Source organism: Cajanus cajan, chromosome 7, assembly GCF_000230855.2.
Source record: "Cajanus cajan strain Asha chromosome 7, NIPB_CcT2T_4, whole genome shotgun sequence".
Lineage (NCBI taxonomy): Eukaryota > Viridiplantae > Streptophyta > Magnoliopsida > Fabales > Fabaceae > Cajanus > Cajanus cajan.
Genome location: NC_138523.1, coordinates 37,482,426 through 37,504,478, shown reverse-complemented (window position 1 = coordinate 37,504,478; position 22,053 = coordinate 37,482,426). Strand labels below are relative to the sequence as shown.

Here is a 22,053-nt window from a genome sequence, read left to right as displayed (position 1 = left end):
AGCATTTCATCCAAGACATGCGATAATTTTTTTATTTCATAGAACAATAAATATTAGATTTGACATACATTAACAATCCAAGCTAAATCATGTGAATGGTAGTTTACTAGTTTCCAAGAGCGGTCAATTGACCAAGCCAAATACAATTGCATGTCTTTTAAATGTAAATTAGTTCTTTCATCTTTTAAATTAAGATTTGGTTTGTGACCTTATTTTTATATTTATCTTAATCTTCTAGATTTTAATTCTTTGTTACATTTATCTTCTTTATCAACGGAAACTGGGAAACCAAATTATTAAAGTATAGGAATTGGAGTATTTGTAATATTTGTGATTGTTGTTTAAACATATTACATGCATGACTGTTTTGACCTACTTACCAGAATTCGTAATAGGTCGTATATAATTTCTGTATTGTTCCTTAATGTAAATAACAATATCAGACTAATTGACGGATCCATCAATAAGCTGTCATCCATAAACAAAACCTTCCATTCATGGCAACATTGTAACCACATGGTGTTGTCCAAGATATTGAATAGCATATATGCTTAGAGATTGCGTCTAACGTTTTTTACATGGACAATCACATGCGAAAGATTTTTTTTGATCGATTTTCACAGAGTAATGAATCAAGAATTTACCAAATCCAACAAAAACTTGTTGAATGCTGATAAGGTACATATTTAATCTCAATCTACTACAATAGGAAGCAATCTTTATGGGAAGAATTAGTCTCTTATTGGGAACCAATCACTTGCACATGTGCTGAGTTGGAGAAATTCAATGAAAGGGTGGAGAAGAAGCTTGGGAAATTCCTTATGGGGTTAAATGAAACACATGCTATAGTGAGAAGCAATGTACTAATGACAAAACTATTGCCAAGTACCTAACAAGTCTTTTTCCATGACCCTCCTACAACATGAACAACAACTCAATGTTACGACACACGAGAGAATTCTTTCTCTCGCATTAGAGGAGCATAAAAGAAGACACTCAAGTACACGTATTATGATCTAAAGGGACTTAATAAGAACAATTGCTATTATCTGAATGAATTAATTTTCTGTGGGTCACAAATTTCATGGGAAAACATGAGAGACTTGTGGCCAACAATTCCACTACATTAGAGGTGTTCAAATCATTTCATTCCTTTACTTTTATTCTTTTTTATCTCCATTCACAATGATCATTCTAATGAGCCATGAAAATAAGTTGAAATAGAAGGGATAGTCCTGCACAATGTGGCGAATAAGGTTCAAATCTTTATTTAAACATATACTCACATTTAGTTTCCAATATACCTCAAACAAGATTGGTTCTCAAGGGGGATGGATATCTGAAAGAGAAAAAAGTATCTATGATTCTGGGAATGATCTGTTTTGTTTTTCTCTGATAAATATAAGCATGCCTGGTCAATGAAAGAAACGGATGGAGACTCAAACACAGGCAAATTGGCTGTAGACAAAAGCCATAGACCTTTTTCCCTTTAATTAGGCCTTGACAACAACCCTTCAATTTGTGGTCCAAACTCGTGATCCACTATCGAGGTCTTCATCTTAATGTTATTATTACTATCGAACCTTTTGTTTTCATAATGCTTCTTACCTAATAAGTTACTTTTGCTTACAATTCATGCAAATGATGAATATTGTAAAAATGTAATGAATTTAATTAGTTACATAATGATGTAAAATCACATCATTATGACTTCTTATAATAATTAAAACAATGTAAAGTATGGTCTTATACATACTGCAGATCTTATATAGTGTATTATCTACCACACTCTATATATAGCTCATAAGTTATTGTGAAGTTTGTCCTCTAATAATGTAAAACAAAACAGTGCAAAGGGACTGGCATGTGCAAGCTATTGATAAGTCAGTATCAGGTAATTTGTGAAGATAGAATTGAGTTGCCCTTGGCGTTAGATTTCAGAAATCACTGAGCAACACTACAAAGCGATGCAATGCTCTATCACTATCTTCATATTCTAAGCTTTAGCTAGCCACCAAAACTGTAGCTTCGTTTTAGTAGAAAGTCACATGGGAACATTTCAAAGCAAGCTTGTGAGCAGGCCTTCAAAGGATACCCTTCCAAGTGCCTCCAATAACTTTTTTTTTTTCATTTGTAAATATAATATACATTTATAATAATAAATGTTCCTTATATTTTGAAATATGGTAAAAATAATTAATTTATTAATATAAATATTTTTCCCACCAGTTTATTTTAGTATGATTATTTTCATTCTTTTAATAGATACTTGTGTAATATTCTTCTTCTTCTTCTTTTCTTTGAATATGAATTTTACACACTACTTTTACAATTTTTATAAAAATCTCTCTCAATTATGTCAAATTATATCAATTAAAATGAATTTTTAATCGTTTGTCCTTTTAGTTCACTATATTTCATCTCTATTTTGTAATTGAATTGTAATAGTTTTTAAAAACTATCGATAATTAAAAATAATTTATATCAAAACTTAAATCATTAATTATAAATTCAAAATCTTAGTTTATAAATTTATTTCTTGTGAATTTCAAATATAATATAGCTTATACATTAAAAACATTTCTTAATTTTAATTATAAATAACTTTTTATAATGTATTAGTATTATTTTCATACATATATATATATATATATATATATATATATATATATATATATATATATTTAATCCGTCATAGTTGAGATTTCCACTTTTATTTGAGACCACATGTTGCAAAGGATATGATAAAAAAAAAAAAAAAAACTTGTCGTAATGAAATACTAAAATCAATGGTTACATGAGAGAGTAACTTTTTATTATCAGACCATAATTTTTTATAAAACATTATAATGGATTAGTTGTTTAAAATTACATAGATTATTGATGTTGAGTTTAAATTTTGAGTGTGTGATTATATTAAGTATTAGGAGTTTTTTTTTTTTTTTTTTTTTTGTCATTCATATGATTCTACCACATTTGAACATAATTACTTTCGAAGATATTTAATCTTGGTACAAATAGCAGTTTATGGATTGAATATGACAATATTAGGCTTGGGTAGATGAAATACATAATATATGGTACAAAGATCCAAGATGGGCTTATCTGCTTATATTTGTCCAGTAATCCAGATATGTTGGGAAATACCCATGAGGGACACCACAGAGCTAATGAGGAATACCAGAAATAACAATTTTACGTACATTTTTTTAACATAATTTTCGCTATTCACTATAATTTATTAGAAATTATAAAATGAATTATTGATAAAATTAATTAGAAATTATAAAATTAATATTTGAATCGTTAAACAAAAAATAAATTTACATTTTTTAATAATTTTTAATAAATTTTATCTAATACTTTATAATATATTTAAGGTTTAAATATTTGTCTAGCTTATGTAAAATGAGTTACATTTGATTTTGATTTATGTAAATTTGGTATTTTATCCTATTAATTTAAATTGACGGATAAACATAAAAATAATTTTTATATTGACTTGAATTAATATAATAAATTATTATATGATTTTTATTTTTTATTTTTAAGAATTTACAAGTTTGATTAATATATTAAGAATTTTTAATTTATCAATTAGATTATTAAAATTTGATGTTGAATGTAAATTATTAATTATAATAAATCTACCAAAATTTATTCTTAGAGTAAGTAATTTTCTCCTCTTGAAAGAATATATTGTTAACATTAATCTAACATGAAAACCTTAGCAAAATGGACATGAATAAGTCATGGATGGACAAATTTAAAAATTAGATATAAAAAATGTTTAATACATCATTTGATCCATGAAAATTTTATTTTTAATTAATAAAAATGTAATTAGGTCTTTCATAATTATCCAAAAAAAAAAATATTCATATGTATCAGAATTTAATCTCCACCCATAAAAATTCCCTTGTAATCTATCAAATATAATAATTTTGAAATAGTACAGAGAAAATTTTAAAAATATACATGAATGATAGCATGAAATAATAATTTAATATAATTGTCTAGATACAATGATATAACAATATTTTATAAAATTTTACACATTGTAATTTTTAAACGAATTAATAATTTAATGTAGTTGTCTAAGTAAAATGATATAACAATATTTCATAAAATTTTACACATTGTAAACGAATTTTTATCTCTAGAAATTAAATTACAAAAATAAAAATATTTTTTTTCATATTCGAGTTTTAGAATATACTTTAATGATATATTTGAGTTATACTACACTCAATTCTTTATATAAGAAACAAACGGTACTGTAAAATAAACTATTAGTTTGTTTCTTATAGAAAAGAGTAATGAAAGTATTTTGAGTTGTTCTAACTTGGTATTAATCTCCTATATTTCAAATTATTTTTTTATAATTATATATTAATAATAAAATTTCTTATTTTAATAGATAATATTCTATATAAACAATATTATATTAATAGTGTTATTGTTAAAGCCATGAATATTTCATATAAATATCATTGTTACCAAAAATCAAGTTTAATAGTGTGTTTGGAGCACTTCCTAAAATAAATACGAGTCTTTTAAAGAAAAGTGTCATATACACGTGCTTTTACCGAAAGATAAAATACACTAATGGTGTGTTTGGACGAGGAATTTTACAAATTTAAAGAATTTTAAATTTTTGGTATTTGAATTACTTTGATTTCAATTTCTATCATTCTTGAAATATTTTGTTTGGACAAGTCAATTGAAATTTCTCAAATTTTAAATTGTTAGGTTGAATATGATAATTTGATTCTACCATGGTAAAATTGATTTTAAAAATATTTATATGTTTGAGATTTTTAAATCAAATTTTATAAAAATAAATATTAGCTAATTTTTAAATATTTAATAATTTTAAAAATTAATATTAGATAATATTTAATAATTTTAAAAATATTTTTGATTATTCAATAATTAAAAACATGAAGAAATAAGACATAAGATAAAATATATAAGTGAAATAAGAAGAAAAAAAAAATGAAGAATTTCAAATTCTTACTTTTTTGGGAGAATTTGAAATTATACTATTTCAAGAAATTTCACAAATGCTTGAATTTCAAATTCCTTGTAAATTCTCCATCTAAACAAGGTATTTTACCTCAAAAAATTTAATATTCTTCAAATAGATGAATTACTTTAGCCGATTAAATTAAAACAAATGATTTTATTAAAAAAACCTTTCAGCAAAGACATAAATAAATTTGTTCCATCCATTTTATGAAGACTCCTAATATTTGATGCAAGATAATCTTGGAAAGGAGTATTAGTCTGATTGTCCTGAAATTGAATTTAAAAAAATTAATTTCAAATTCTTAAATATTATTAGAAATTTTTTAATTGATCTTAATTAAACATTAAAATTTCTGGTACTGTTATGATGAGAAATTCGATATTAACTAATTTCCAAAATGGCACCGAAAATTGACTATAGTTATTGTCACGCTTTTATAATCATCAAAGCAGTATAATCGTATGATATTTGCTGATGTTATAAGAACTATTATTTTTAGAGAACATTAATTTCTCTCTTTTTTTTTTTTTTTTTTTTTTTTTTTGCACTCAAAGCAGTATAATCGTGCTATTTTGTTACAAGTGACAACTGACATTAGCGACCCAAGTAAAATTTTGACATTACACCACCATATGAACTAAATCGTTATGTATGACAATATAATATGCAATAGCTTACATATCTATATAGAACTAATTAAATGTGCAAATACTATATATAAAAATGAAAGATAATGAAAATAAGCTATGCTGATACTGTTATGCTTGCTAGTTCCTTATAAGTTGTGGAGACTCATCTAATGTTACATAGAAACAGCCAACATTTTATTCCTTTCTTCTCTCTAAATCCATTACCAAGAGTATGTCTAGGATCATCCACTCTTGAATAAATTTGGAGAAATATTATAATAATCATGTAAGGTTGCATATTTGATTATTTAGTTGCTCTTGGACACATAACAGCAATTAATAGAATGGCTTAGTACAATCACATCAAGAGATGTTAACTTTAAAGCAACAACTTATCTCCGCTTATGGTTACTTTTTTAATACTTTTTAAAAAAGTAATAAAATGATTCATCGACCGTGTTAAAAGAAGTTCATTTAGACAATTACTTATAATTAAAAAGTATTAATAATCTCTCGTTCATAGATTAATCAATTCCCAAATTTAGAGAAATATTTCATTACCATTAGAGAAAAGTTAAAAATATTTCATTACCATTAGAGAAATGTTTTTTTTTTTTAAATCAAATTTGATACATTTATAACAACTCACACATGCTCAAATATGGGGATAAACCCCTTATACCATTAATTGAAAAAAGAATATGCACCATGTCAACTGCACAAGTGGTAAAATGTAAACTTCACAATTCACACATCAAATTTTATATATTATAATCAATTCACAAATTGAAAATTTAAAAGTGTTAAATTCATACTTAAAAAATGCAAATTTCATAATCTTTCTCTAAAATTCTACCTTCTTTTTTTCTGCTTTTAAAATTTGCATTTACAATAATTAACTTACCATGTCATTCACATTTAAGCATACATCAATACCAATATTCTACTTTCCTCTTAATTAGATAAAACTTCTTTCTTTGTTTCAACCGTGCCAGATCCTACTGCTGAGGCAGATGCTGGCCATAATTGTGCATTTTTCACCTTTGATATGCTAGCCAAGACACTCAAAGGAGTTACATCCCCAATTACTGTCACCTTCTTTGCTGCAAAATCTATGTTGAATGAAGTAACTCCTGCACTCACAATGAACAATTTTAAGACTGCATATTAGGGAAATTAACGGCTTTGAGAGTTATACGTAAAAAATGTTTGACTTTAGACACAAATTATAAGGTTACTCACCTTGCATTCTGGAGAGGTGTTTCCTCACCTTCCCTTCACAGCCTTTGCAATGCAAAGATACCCTCAATACAACAACCTGCTAAAAAACAAAATTACTCAAACCAATTGTTGAAATATTGAAGTTGATTTGCATAGTACTTTCCCTCTCAATGCCCCAATTCAATTTACTCCACAAGCTAGTCCTAGTTTTATTCATGAACCCTTCCATAAAACTAACAAGACTTTCTTATATCCATCTGATACACAAATGTTAGTTCGAACATGATTGATTTCCGTGTAGGATACCTGTGGTCTATAAAAAAAAAAATCTAATACACAAATGTTACTAGCTAGAAGCGTGAGGGGCCTTAACAGTCCTAAGGTTAAGAACTAGTAAGATTAGAAAACGAACCTGGTCTGAGGAACCAGATTTTGGATAAGAAGAGCTAGGAAGTTTAGGAACTGAAATGGCTTCATCTTGATGAACAACTTGAGAAGTTTTGTTGTTAACCGTAGTTAGTGCCAAATTTGGAACATAATCTGATGAGCCATCCACTATGGCCGTGTCACTGAGCAAAGATCTAGTTGAGCCAAGAGGAGTGATTGAATCAGAAGGTGGCATAAGCCAACTCCTACGCACAATGGCATCATTTGGTTTAGAAGCGTTGGTGACATGTTCAGTGAGCTTTTCTGAAGTACTTTTCTTCTTGTGATCATGACCCTTTGTTGCACTCTTGGAAGAAGAGTTTTTCTTGGCCTTGTGGAGCTCATGGTAAGGCTTGGGGTTGATGGGGGACTGAGAAGAGGAACATGGGGTAGTGAGAGATTTGGAAGAAGTGCTTCTTCTTGTTGAGTCATTGATAATGGGGTTGTGGCGGTCAATGGTTCTGCCTCCAAGTAGAATGGTGTTGGAAGAGGAGCATGAGGCTTGATCCATGCTGAGGCATATGGCTGTTGAGGCTTGGGAAGCACAAAAGATGTCCATGCGTTTCATCTTTTAGATAATGCTATCAGAGAACTAGTGGTTTAGAGAATCTGCTGCTAAGAAGGAGGGAGGGAGGGAGAGAGAACTTGTACACACAAAAAAGGGTTGGAATGGGAACTAATAGCTTTTAAGCTTATGTATATTGGGCTGAGATTAAGGGACTCAAACCTTGTGCAAGTGCAAGATTTATCCTACTTCAACAAAATATTTAAAAGTGAGAAAAAGAATATATATTTTTGAGTACCTAATATTGACCGGAATCAAATACTAATCCTCTACAGATACGAAGATTCTTTTAAGTGATTAATCACTTTCAACAAAGTTCTGATCCGAGGATCGAATTCTTAATTACATACTTACAAGTCATAATTAATTATCAACCATATTTTACTATGTTGGTAAAAGAATATATTGTACTACAGTTTGGTTAGATGACCCTTTTTTTTTACTTACATAAAAAAAGAAAGCTAAATTGGCTGACAAAAACATGAAAATAGGAGAAACTATTTGAATGTGGGATGGGGATATAGAAGGATAGTGTTAGCAATGAAATGGAAACTTGCATTAGTTTCTTTGTTTCAGTATTAAAGAAGATAGACAGGTTTAAATTTTTCAAAAAGCTCTATCAGTTTGGGGGAAATTTAAATGTAGCATTAAAATGTTATATCAGTTTGGAATGAGGCTCTATCTAGTATTTCTAACACCTAAGCAAATCGCTGGCACACAGTTTGCCGTGGGGACCTCATCATCACCTCAACCATAAATAACATACCCAAAACAAGATCTACATATTAAGGGTGCACACATATTTGTCTGTGGTTTTAGCATGGCAATAGGAAAGGTGCACGTGCATTAGAATGATATACCTCAAAAATTAATCAATGCAAAATTTGACAAGTTTGTAAGGGAAGGAAGAATGTCCTCAATGGCTATACCCTGATAGGTGTTTTTGTATCCTTTGAAGAGAGTGAGCTGTAGAGTGAAGGGGTGTCAATTTTGTGTTAAGATTCAACAAAACTTGATGATCCTTTATGAGATGCAACCAACATTTCTATTGCTTTAAAGAATGAAAATGATGTGTAATAGGTAGTACACTGAATTAAACTATCTCACTCACTCAAAAGCCCTTGCGAATCATGAACTCGTCCATTTTCTTTTGGCTAGAAGAGTAGTAAGGTAGATATAATTTCTGAAAAATGAAGTGATATTCTAAAAGTTAGTCTTTGAAAATTTTACATATTCATGTTTTGACAATTTTTTAATGAGAGTCAAATCTAATGTGATGCTCTGCAACGTCAAATATACAGTTCTGTAACTTCTGTTGAGTATCATGGGAGTTTGGATTCCAATTTTTCTGTGTTTTTGCGTGTTAGACGAGATTATCAATTAATGACTTGCCGAATACGTGTACTAATGTTGATTATTTATTCTTATCGTTTCCTTGGATGCCTAAATTGTTGTGATTTTACATTTACATAATACTATATGATAGCAGTGATTTCTCATGCTAATTAATCATTTTGTGTCTATAGTGAGACATGTACATGGGAGGTGCAGAACTATTTTGGATTGACGTGAAGACATTAATCTCCATGAAGGGTACATTGCCTAAGTGAAAAATAAAAAAAAATGTTGGCACGAATAACTATAGCAGTGTGAATAGAGCAAAGTTGTGTGGGTATGGCCTACGGGTTTAAATACTAACCAAGAAGCTGTCTATAACATAGTGAAGTTGGTCAGATGAAAACAAAGCAACGGCTAGAATTTGGCAGAGATTGATCATGTGCTAAGTTCACAGAAGAATTACCAATTTATGGTTTAAGAAGAATACCAACCAGTTGGACGCAGTGTACGAGGGCCCATGATGTACCGTATTATATCATATGAATTTTAGTACAGTCCAAAATGAATTGATTCTTGTGAACAATTATCAGGGGATCAACGAGGAAAGTTACTCACATTTGAAAATGAGCACTTGTAATTGAAAGAATGAAAAATACACATTTCTTCTTAGTTAAGGTGTACCACCAATTTAATAGGTATTCTCTTACATCTATGTGAAATTTCTTTTCTTGCTAGTTTGGGTAGTTAAGAAAGTTAGTCTTTTTTTAAAGAATCTAAGGTGACATTTGATATAGGATAACTTTTTTCTTTTTTTTAATGTTTGAAAATCATGATTTTTAACAATCATAAAAATCTATTTGATTGATAATAAATATTTTTAAAAATATTTATAAATATTGTTCTTCTTTAAACTCATATATAAGAAAAATATCTACATCCACACATATTAAAAAAATTTGTTAAATTTATTTAATTTATTGATTTCATATAAAAATTAAAGTTTATTTCCTAAACTATCCTTAATAGTATTTATTGAAAAATATTAATTACATTTAATTTGATCGTAATTTTTGGAATAATACATTAAATATGGTCAAATTACTTAGAATTTATTTATATTTAAATTCAAAAATTTTAGATACTTTTTTATTTATATATGAGTTCAGAAAGAGTATTTGACAATTAAGAATTTTTAAAACATTAAATAAGTAAAGGTTATTTATCACATTAAAGTTCTATTTTTTTTATCTAAGTAAAAATTAATTTCTCACCTCTTTATGAGAATAATTTTCTGAAAAATAATATTTTATAAAAATGTTATTTTTAAAATAATAAATTAAACGTAAGAAATTAATATGACGTTAGATTTATGAGAATTTTTTTTTTTTTTTGTAACAATTACCTTATATGCTTCACATGGCGACTTTTTACACGGATAACTAATTAGAAATAATTTAAAATATATTTTTTAAATGGATGTAATGATTTTTATTAATTTTTTTTCCTTAAACTGAATTTGAAGTCGGAAAATTAGAAAAATATGAAACTTGCATAAACATTTAATGTGTGCTTGCAAATACATTTATTATTATTTTTTTTTGTTCTAATGGAAGAACTTGAATTTTTAATTCACATTATGTGGACTACAGAATGAACTCCACATTTTTATTTTATTTAAAACTACTTATTTGTTTAAGAAACAGTTCTTGAAAGTTCTTATATGAAAATATTCTTTCACATGACATTTACATCATCTTACTCCAATAATAAAATTTATGAGGATCGATTTTTATATTTAAGAATCATGTTAAAAATCCACCAGACATTCTAGAAAAAAGGCAATTCAAATAAAGCAACATCAAAAGTCAAAACAACATCAGACTTCAATTTGGAACAAGAGAAAGTGAGCATAACACATCAGAGATTCAGAGGAGAATGAAAAAATTTTAAATCTTAACTGTTCCATCGTTCGGTTGTTCATGAAAAATTGAAAATGGAAAGAAACTTATAAAAGTAGGTAGGTGTCATTAGATTTTGAAATCTTCTTTCTCTCATCCATTTTTAACTCTTTTTAAGTTAGCTCCGAAAATGCATGGAATCATATGCTTCCAAGCCTTTCTTCCTCTTATTTCTCTTGTAACTTCCCTTACCTACCCATCAATTATTTTTGAGAATTCTTTGATTGCGTACAGTTACAATTTATGACATCTACTACTCTCTTCTCTTTGTACCATTTTCTCTTCAGTTTCAGACCCATAATTCAACTTTTAATTAAGAAGCAGAGGTAGAGGGGTCCCCCTCTCTACTTCTCTACTGTGATGAAGCCAGCTGTTCAATGTTTACTTCTCTGTTCCTCTTATGCTTCTTGAACAACATCATCAAGCACCAAACAATAGCTAATGCAATTTTCCTCGCCATAGGTTCTGTTCTATCTCATAGCAAATATTATGAAATTTTGAATTCTTGTCGAGAGACCTGGGGTAGGAATTAAAATGCCATTTATAGTCTCACTAACTACAACAATGTAGAAACTTAGTATGTACTTTACTACTATTATGTTCCACCTCTATATTCATTGTATGTAACGTAACAATAACATGATGGCTTTGATGGAAAATAATGGGAAAGTTAATATGCATAGCATTCTGACACAAAAGTAATGTTACTAACCCAGTAGTGGTGGTATAGCAGTGATAGTGGCATGAGGAGAATGTTCCCGATGTGGTTGGGTTTCCTTTTCAAATATGATCCCGGAGAACACCATATATGTTTTTTCTTTTCAAATTTTGCTAGCACAGTAGTATAATGTAACAATTTTCTTTTTGTTGAAATCCTACAACTTTCTTTGAACAGAACTTGTATAATAACTAGAATTATTTAATGACTTGTAGAATCAGACCTAAGACCCAAAATGTGTGTTTGTGTGTGAATATAATCTAATTTAAAGATTGCGTCTATGAAATGAGTAACAGTATCATAAACATATATAATTTTTTTTTCATTGAACCGGACCATCAAAGGTGGAGAATACAAACTAGTCATTGAATTAATCTACATACTAATTCAAAATTTAATGATTGAATTGTAATGAAATCAATATTAATAAAATAATAATAATTATTATTATCAATACAAAATAATATCAAATAAATATAATATTATAATTTTATGATACTAAAAATTAAAATAAAATATTATTTATAAATTCTTAACACTTAAAGTAATATAATATTTAAGTTCTAAACTAAATATTTAAGTTTAAATTTTAATAAAATATTACAATATTCATTGATAATCACAAGTTTATATTTAGAATAAAATATAAAATTAATATAATATAAATTATAAAATAAAAATATTAAAAATTAATATAAATAATTAAATTATATTTATAAGACACGTATTAAAAAAAATTCTAGTTTATATTTTTTAAGATATGTACTTTTATTAAAAATACTTAAAATTAAATTTTAAAAAATTAATTATAGTGATTCGAGCTAGTTTAATCGATTTTGGACTAATTCATTGCAAAATGATTTTTAAGACCAATTAAATTGGTTAAAGACTGATTTTCTGTTAAACCGGTCCAAGCAACAAGTTTAGTCTGATTTTCAAAATCATGTCCTAACCTAATTAATGTTAGATAAAGAAATAAAAATAAATAAATTTAAATGAACTTTTAAAGTAAAATTATCAATAACTTCTATTATATTTTTGAAAATCTTATTTAAAATTTTAACCTTAAATGTCTTTTAAGCCATAAAAATATATCCATTTGAGATATTCACCTTTTCATTTTAATATATATAAAAAACTTGGTCATAAATACTTTTTCATATATAAATTCAAACATGTAATAAATTATTACTTCTCTTGCAAACATATTTTAGATTATAAGACCATTGAGTAAAATTATTAGAAAAATTGGTTTAATAGTGTTCCAGTATGCCTAAAAGTCCCACATCACTTAGGAGTCGAGGCTAAAGGTAGTTTATAAACACCCTTTCTCCTTAACCCACCGAGGCGCCTTTTCAAGGACAAAACCGTGACAGCCCAACGAGCGCCAAAGCGAATAATACCTCGGATGCAGTGACCCTAACGATAACGGCGGACTTACGGTAGAAACATTGACGCTAGAAGGAGGGCCCAGGCCACTCTTGCCCCTTAGCATCGACTAGGGAGCTTGTTCCGGTATGCCTAAAAGTCTCACATCGCTTAGGAGTCGAGGCTAAGGGTAGTTTATAAACATCCTTCCTCCATAACCCACCGAAGCGCCTTTTCAAGGACAAAACCGTGACGGCCCAACGAGCGCCAAAGCGGACAATACCTCGGATGCGGTGACCCTAACGATGACAACATACTTACGAACAAATAGTTTTATAAATATCTACTTATATAAGTTAACAAACTTATAAAAGCATTAAAAATGATCAAATGTAATTCAGATAATAAGGCTATTAAAAAATAAATCAAGTTTGCTAACCATTACTTCAGATCAATGGTTATTAAATTAAAAAGTCTAATAGTTAATATTATCAATACACACCTACTGTGACTTCTGATAAAAACTTCGTATTTATTGAATCCACTCTCCTTATGATCGATGTCAAGCAAAATCCAAAATAAATTAATACAAAATTTCACAAACATCCAATTATACAAATATGATTAATATGATAATTTAAAAAACAAAATTACATGTACACATGACAAAAGCATCGATTGTGTGCTTACATTTGTCAATATTTTTAAATAAAATATTTTTTTAATTTATTATTTTAAATTTTGAAACATTCGGAGGAAGTTTCGGTAAAAAGATTTCGGAGGATATATTATTTCTGTTGTGTGCTAAGCAAGCATAAATGATTAAATGCATTACTGGTAAAGGATTAATTGTCCTGACAGTAGAAAGTTTGGCAAAATATGATCCCGTGTGATTTAAAAAATAAAAAAAGTGTTAACATCAATTTTTAGTATTGATTTAGCAATGAATTCAAACATCTAAAAGTAAATCGGTCTGTCAGTTTTACAAGATGAAGCAGTATTAACAGCAAAAAAATAATAATAATAATTCAATATTCTTCATGATACCAGAATCCAAATATCAAATACTACAACTTTTATGAATACGATACACAAGAAAACTACTGAAAATAATTCTTTCAAAATTTAACAAATACATCAATTGTGTGCTAAGCAAGCATAAAAGATTAAAAATGTAAAAGGCTAGTAGACTTTCAAAAAGTGGCGGGTTACCAGAATTTTGTGTTGACGCTGACGGCAGATGGGAACAAAAAATGAGGGAGACAGGCTCATATCCATATACATACAGGGTTTGCTATTATGTTTATTACATTCCTTTTCCTTCCTCTTCATTCAGAATCCGATTCCGGAAATCGTTAACCATTAGAGGCAACCCTTCTCTCAGTGGGACTTTTGGCTCCCAGTTCAGCAGTTCCTTTGCTTTACTAATATCTGGCTTCCTCATATGTGGATCATCAGCGGTATTTGGTCTATATTCTATCGTAGCACTTGAATCAATTGTTTCTTTGACTACCTGCGTATTTATGAAAAGATGACAATGACAGGATATCCACAATACAGTAACTTTGATCTCATTCCACTCCTTAAAAATGTGCCCTTACTATGAAAGGCACAACTAATATGCATATCTTAGGGTATTAATTAAGAAATGAATAAAAATAAAATACACATGTCCTAGCATAAGCAGGCAGAAATGTTATAAGGAAAAGGCAAAACTGTAAACCAAAACAAGGAAGAAATGAAAGTGACAGTAGAAAAGAAGATTAAGATACCTGAGCAAGCTCTAACATGGTAAACTCCCCTGGGTTACCCAGGTTGAAAGGTCCCACATGTTCGCCTTCCATCAAAGCCACCAGCCCATTAACCTGTGAATTGGAAAAGAAATTTAGTTCACCATTGCATCATAACAATTCTGCATCAATTCATATCAAAATGTAGAGATAACAAATCCTTCATTCATAAATTTGAACTTCAATTCAAAATATTTCCATTTTAAATTAACAGCAAAAAAAACCTACAATAGGTCAGTCGAATTGCAAATAATGATCAATAATTTCATTTAACCTTCCAAAACAGCTGTTTCTCTTTGCTTTTTGGTAGTCTTTGCATTAAGTATTCTCTTAAGAATCGCAGTAACTCTCTAAAAGTCCATTTCCATTTGAATGTTACTGGATTTCACCCAAGAAAATATTCTCCTAAGAAAATTAGGTTGAACAAGCTAGTCGAGTGTATTAGAAAACATGTAGTTACTTTTTTAAGCTACAATTTTCAAAGCTCCTCCTCCCATCCCCACTCCCTAAATAAATAAAAAAGAACTAAAAAGGACATATTTGCTATATACCAAATCAGAGACATATTGGAAACTTCTTGTTTGCTTCCCATCACCATATACAGTCAATGGTTGTTTACGAATAGCCTGGAAACACAAATAAATAGTATAAGAACACAAAAACCCTCTCTACAATAATAACGATAGAAATAAGGACAAGAAAGTCAGACCTGTGCAACAAAATTGCTGACGACACGCCCATCATCCAAACACATGCGGGGTCCATATGTGTTGAAAATTCGAGCAATACGAACCTATAAACCACCAAAGCAGAGCAGTCTCAATAACATATAATTTGCAGAATTTACCATACGTAGTTTAAATTTCACTTATGTACAATTAAATATTAATTTTTCTGTATGAAGAATTTGTTATGCATAGAACCATACATTGAATTGGAAGTCTTTCAAATCCAACATATACAAGTGATCAATCTTAATGGTTTCATTAAGGAATATGCATTGCCAGAACCAAATTTTCTGAGTCTATTCTATTATGGCCTAAACCCTTACTTGCTTAATCTTAGGAAACTTGTGTAGTGAAGTAAACAATCAAACAAATAAATAGCTAATAATATATCCATATTTGTGCTATGGTTATCGATCCCAAATAACAGCACAATGCAACCGATCCCAAAACCCCTATAGCAGGACAACAAATTGTACGATGGCCGCTATTTTGAAGATTATAAATACAGGATAAATAATTTATCATCTATACCATACACATAATTGCTTAAAATAGAAAACTATCCAAAATTCAAGTTATATTCATAATTAATAGTCAAGAGTAATGCTCTTTGTACAACAAAGTTTGACAACAATTTATACACAGCGAGATATAGGAAGAGAATGCAGACAAGTGCAGGAAAAGTAAGTGATGTGTAGTGGAGAGAGAGAGAGAGAGAGAGGTGAGTGTATAGAAAAGAATTATTGTTGGAATAATATTACTCTAATAAAAAATCCATAGTCTAACACATTCACAATTAACTTAAGCTATAACTATAAATGAGAGGAATAAAGAACACAGGGAAAAAAGAAGGAAATAATGGAATTTATAGAAAGAAAAAAAAGAGGGCTGTGATAGAAAAATAAGTGGAATGAGAGGAACTATTAAGTATGAACAAACATACTAAATGTAAAAACAAAGACATCTCTATATGTCATAGTTCTGTTGCTGCAGTGAAAAAAGACCTGTTATCTCTACTCTGTTTTTTGAACCGCAAAACAGAGGACGGAGATGAGTTTGGGAAAAAAAGGGGTTGGTTGGCCAGGATTTCTGTGCGTTTGGCAGAAAAATGGAAGGTTTAGGGGTGCTATTCTCCACTATTTTGCCACTATTTAGCTGCAATCTTGGCCTCTATTTGTGCAATGCAAAAATGCTATACTAAGGCTGCTGCAGTCAGCAACAGCACTTTATTGGTGTTATTTGCTACTATTGAAAAGTGTAGTAAATACCAAATTCAGATTCTTACTTAACACCAACTCATCCTTTAGGAAAACTTCTTTTCCTCTCTCTTGGAGGTTGGTGTTATTTCCATCATGATATAAAATTATAAATGTTTTTGACCTACCCACATTCTCAACAAAGAAAAAAATCAATCCACTCATTTATTGTAAAAACTTATTAAACCAATTACTATATGTGCAAACATTACCGGTTTGATCCCAGCTGTCTCTAACTGTCTTACATTGACCGATGACCATTAACTTCCCTTGTGCATTCTTAATTCAATCCCTATCCATGTAGAACATTCTTAATTCTTATTCGAGACTGAATTAAGAATGCACTACACATATAAGAATCAAATTAATGATGTACTCCATGTATAGGAACCAAATCAGGAATTCCTAAGAGATTAACAGTCAATGAAGGACCATTGGAGACAGAGTCATGATGATGGCAGAAACCAAATAGGTAAAATTCGCACATACAGGAATCCATTGAATAAGTTTTTACATATAGAAACCAAATTGAGAATCCACAATACATACAAGAACTAAATCACATGTTCAGCCTAAAAAACAACATCTGCAAAATGACATGTATTCCTGTTCTCAAGTTTAAACAACAGATACAACACAAAGCAAAATGCATAAAATGACCAAGTATCAAAACGGTACAATACAACAACATTACACTAACCTTTTGATCTAACAACATAAAAATACATCAAGTAAGCTAAACTAACTAGCTCTGATCAATTCAACGAATACACAACCTACCTCGACGCCAGCACCACGATGATAATCCATTGCCAAGGTTTCCGCAGTCCGCTTCCCTTCATCGTAACAGCTCCTCTCACCTAAAATTCCAAACCAGAAATTCAAGAAAACCGAACAACGAAAAATAGAAATGGCGATAAAACTATGCTTCATTGACTGTACTCACCAATCGGATTCACATTTCCCCAGTAGGTCTCTTTCTGAGGATGCTCCAGAGGATCACCGTATACCTCACTGGTACTAGTAAGCAAAAACCTAGCCCCAATCCGCTTCGCAAGGCCAAGCATATTAAGCGTTCCCATCACATTCGTCTTGTAAACCAAAATTAAGGATCGCAAAAATTGAAACGAAACGAAACGAAAGAGAGTTGAAAATGCGAGTTAGTAAGAAGGATATGATTGTCTTGACAGGGTTGTACTTGTAGTGCACCGGCGACGCGGGACACGCGAGGTGGTAGATCTGATCGACCTCGAGAAGAATCGGTTCAACGACGTCGTGGCGAATGAGCTCGAACCTAGGGTTCCCGAAGAGGTGCACGAGGTTGTTCTTCCTCCCGGTGAAGAAATTGTCAATGACGATGACGTCGTCGCCGCGCGCGATGAGCTTGTCGACGAGGTGGCTGCCGACGAAGCCGGCCCCGCCGGTGACGACGATCCGGAGGCGGCGGCCTGCGATCCCGACGGGGACGCGGCCCGTGCGGGGAACGGTGGCGAAGCGGCCCAGGCCCGTGGATCTCGGGAGGAAAGTACTGGCCTCGGGTGGGCCCATGCGGGAGAGCGTGGGCTGGATGATGAAAAAGGTGGAGCCGATGAGGATCCCCACCAGGATGAACAACAGCCTCTGCTCTCTCAGCAAGTAGTTGATGGATCTCGGCAGCGATCTCGTGTGCTTTATCGATTTGGGGGAGTACGGTGAGCTCTCGCTGCTCCCCATCTCTTCCTCCCTTCGGTGATTCAGACTCGTTTGCTTGTGAAGCTGTTTCATCCTCAGCTTTAGTACTTCCAACCAAACGCAACCCTCGTTTTGGCCTTTTTTCACTACCCAACGGGCTTTTTTTATTTTTTATTTTGATGGTGGTGATTCTTATTGTTATTCTTGTTATATGGGAAATGAAACACCGCTCAAAAGAAAGCGTGGAATTGAAGGTACTCCTGCCCCTCCCATGGTTCCCACTTTTTCTATCTATACGTGAATGACTCTCTGGCCATCATTTTTTTTCTTACATTTTTAAATTAAGCTTCTTGATTAGTGACTTATAATCCATTCACTCGTGTATTATTATCAATTATCAATTATCAATTATCAATTATCAATTATCATTAAGCGATACAACTCAATAATTATAATCTATTATTCAATGACACGACACCATATATTTTACTTCATGTTTAATTCAATAAAAATAAATATTACTTAATGTTTATTACAGTTACATTTGTAGAAATATTCCTCACATAAATAAAATGCTCTAAACGTTAACGTTCCTAACCTTTGTGGAAATATATTTTAATATGCACACTACTCAACAACTTTTTGAGTTTTTTAAATTTATTTTATGATGAATAAAAATATTTAACTTTCTTGAAGGACTCATAAATTATATTTTTTAAAAATTAAATTAAATTATCAAAAATAAATTAGTCTTTCAAAATTAAAACAATTACGTCAAAAACACTGTTTAATTTAAAAGATTATTACTGGGTCAGTAATCGATATATATATGTTAGGCCCAAAAATGGAGCCCATAAACCTACTAGGGTACCCAACCCGGGCTAGCCCACTAGCCATCCATATTCCATATGAAAAAAAACGAAAAGGGAACCCAATCCTCGTATATAAGGTATCATCGTTTAACATTGTGCCTCCGATTTTAGGGTTTCGGAGTCGTTGCAGCGCTGCGCATCAATCCGAACAATGGGTAAGAGAAGCAAACTCATCGTAACGTAGATTAAAAACTGTGGCATTTTTTAACGTGTGATCTGAATCCAAATTTTGAACACATTGAAGCGAGGATAAAGGTGTACGAGCTGAGGAACAAGACTAAGGCGGAGCTGCTGAACCAGCTGAAGGATCTCAAGGCGGAGCTCGCTCTCCTCCGAGTCGCCAAAGTCACCGGCGGCGCCCCCAACAAGCTCTCCAAAATGTACTCTTTCACTTCCAACTTGTTATCACTGTTATGATTCGATAATCGCGTTTTGATTTGTTCTGTTTTGTTGCAGCAAGGTGGTGAGGCTCTCGATAGCGCAGGTTTTGACGGTTATTTCGCAAAAGCAGAAAGCGGCGCTCAGAGAGGCGTACAAGAATAAGAAGTATTTGCCCCTTGACCTCCGTCCCAAGAAGACTCGCGCCATTCGCAGACGCCTCACCAAACACCAGGTTTCATTTTGTTTTTTTTTTTTCTTAATTCTTTTGGTTGGTGTTTACAATTTGTTTTTCATTGACTTGAGGAGGAATTAAAATTTAACTCGTTTTTTAATATTTTATGTTGTAAGTATATTAAATTGTGATTATTTTGTACCATGCTACACATGTTTCAATTTAATTAGTGATCTCAAATTCCAGTCGTGACTATGCAATAGGGATCATGTTTGGCTTAAGTAAGGTTGTTTTCCGTAGAAAATATTGTATCAGAGGTTGCAAACACAACTCTTACTTTTTTGATGTTTACAGGAACCTCTCTTATTCGGGGTTATAATGTAATGTATAAGGTTGTCAATGCAGTGTTTTGAAAAAAATTAAGGTTGAAGTAGTAGAATGAAGGAGGTAGTGAGTGGGGGTTGAAGTGGTGTGCAATGGGTCGTAGGTTGTCATTGTGATTCATATTGATAAAATAAATTAAAGTTGGAAGTGTTTTGCAATTTTCCGAACTTTAGAGTGTTTATGTAATTGAATCAAAAATTAATTTGGCATTTTCAATGAAAAATTATTTATTGATTTGGCACTTACATATTTTACGGCACAAGTGTGGTAGTTGGATGGTTCTGGGTTTTCTTGATCTTCGGTTTTGGGGTTAGTTATCCAATTGTGATTCATCTTGGAACCCTCTTGGTTTGTGCAGGCATCATTGAAGACAGAACGGGAGAAGAAGAAGGAGTTGTACTTTCCCCTAAGGAAGTATGCGATCAAAGTTTAGGTCAGAATCGGTTTCAAGTTACATTTGTAGAACAGTTATTTGTATTGAAATTTTAATTTTAATGTTTTGATGCCTGCATATGCTAGCATTCCAATTTTTATTACCAGAGTTGTGTCGGTGCCTGCCTTTAGAGTTTCTGAGTTCTGTGTTAAAACTAGAGTTGTTTCGAGAATTTATGGTTGCTTTTGGCCTTTTGTTTTATGGCGTATCACCCGATGAATGATCAATGGCAGTAATAGTATCATTTTTGAGTTCTGATTTATGCACATTTCAACAGTGAATATCAATTTACACTTCGTTTCCCTCGATTTTTGGAGTTACATTATTTGTTTAACATTTGTTTTTTTTATTTTCTTAATTGTTTTTTTCTCATTACACTACATTCAAATCTTATAATAAAATATAAATTAGCTTTCCTTGATTGTTAGAAATATATAAAAGTTATTTCATTTTTAAATTAAAGTTCCGTTAAAAATACAATCTATTAGAAATTTTATTGTATTATACTAGCTCTTTGCTGGTGGATATTTGGATTTTTTAAGCATGCTAGAAAGGAATTGGTTTCCAATTATAGGGAGATATTTTAATTGAACAACAAAGATACTAATAACTCGTAGCTGGCCCGGAGTTGTACTGTAAATGTATAGTCTTATTAAAGCCCACCAACTGACACGATGATGGAGAGGGATTTGACTGGTATAGTTTCAGGTTTCACAACTCGACTGATTTAGGGAGCCTCATGATATATACACTTTTTTTTATATATAAATACACCTCATTTAAAAAAAAATAAAATAAAATTTCTAAGATATCCTTAATTTTTTTTTTATAATTTTGAAGTTTTTAATTTTACACATCCGACATTTAATTCAGCCCTTTTTTTTTTCCCATACCTCCTTTACTTTTTTAAGTTTTCACATGCCATCACCTTTTTTACATTACCTACTTAAGTAGGTAGTTTTAATTTTTTTCAGTTTTTCATTATTATCTTCCTCTATTCTCTTTCAGTTTTTTCACTATTATTTTCTCTCTTATCCTTTTTAGTTTTCACACACTTAACTTTTGACAATATTATAGGTTTGTGACTTTCTTGATAGTGTTGAAAGTGTTG

The 22,053-nt window shown here is 30.7% G+C and overlaps 3 protein-coding genes across 3 annotated transcripts; 1 reads left to right on the top strand and 2 right to left on the bottom strand.

Annotated features, from left to right (window-relative positions):
• Positions 1-6,388: 6,388 nt before the first annotated feature.
• LOC109788120 (protein SODIUM POTASSIUM ROOT DEFECTIVE 2) lies at positions 6,389-8,079 on the bottom strand. The gene is made up of 3 exons (XM_020346783.3): positions 7,295-8,079; positions 6,904-6,979; positions 6,389-6,794 (listed from the first exon to the last, which is right to left on the bottom strand). Exons 1-3 carry the CDS (start codon positions 7,874-7,876, stop codon positions 6,616-6,618), a joined length of 837 nt encoding a protein of 278 aa, XP_020202372.1. The 5' UTR covers positions 7,877-8,079; the 3' UTR covers positions 6,389-6,615.
• A 6,176-nt stretch (positions 8,080-14,255) lies between these two features.
• Positions 14,256-19,014, bottom strand: UXS1 (UDP-glucuronic acid decarboxylase 1). The gene is made up of 7 exons (XM_083059588.1): positions 18,201-19,014; positions 17,976-18,118; positions 17,810-17,889; positions 15,755-15,838; positions 15,597-15,671; positions 15,028-15,120; positions 14,256-14,768 (listed from the first exon to the last, which is right to left on the bottom strand). The coding sequence occupies exons 1-7, from the start codon at positions 18,791-18,793 to the stop codon at positions 14,562-14,564; spliced, it is 1,275 nt and encodes a 424-aa protein (XP_082915714.1). The 5' UTR covers positions 18,794-19,014; the 3' UTR covers positions 14,256-14,561.
• Positions 19,015-19,569: 555 nt separating this feature from the next.
• LOC109788118 (large ribosomal subunit protein uL29) lies at positions 19,570-21,250 on the top strand. The gene is made up of 4 exons (XM_083059590.1): positions 19,570-19,727; positions 19,817-19,952; positions 20,029-20,185; positions 20,868-21,250. The coding sequence occupies exons 1-4, from the start codon at positions 19,724-19,726 to the stop codon at positions 20,940-20,942; spliced, it is 372 nt and encodes a 123-aa protein (XP_082915716.1). The 5' UTR covers positions 19,570-19,723; the 3' UTR covers positions 20,943-21,250.
• Positions 21,251-22,053: the final 803 nt, after the last annotated feature.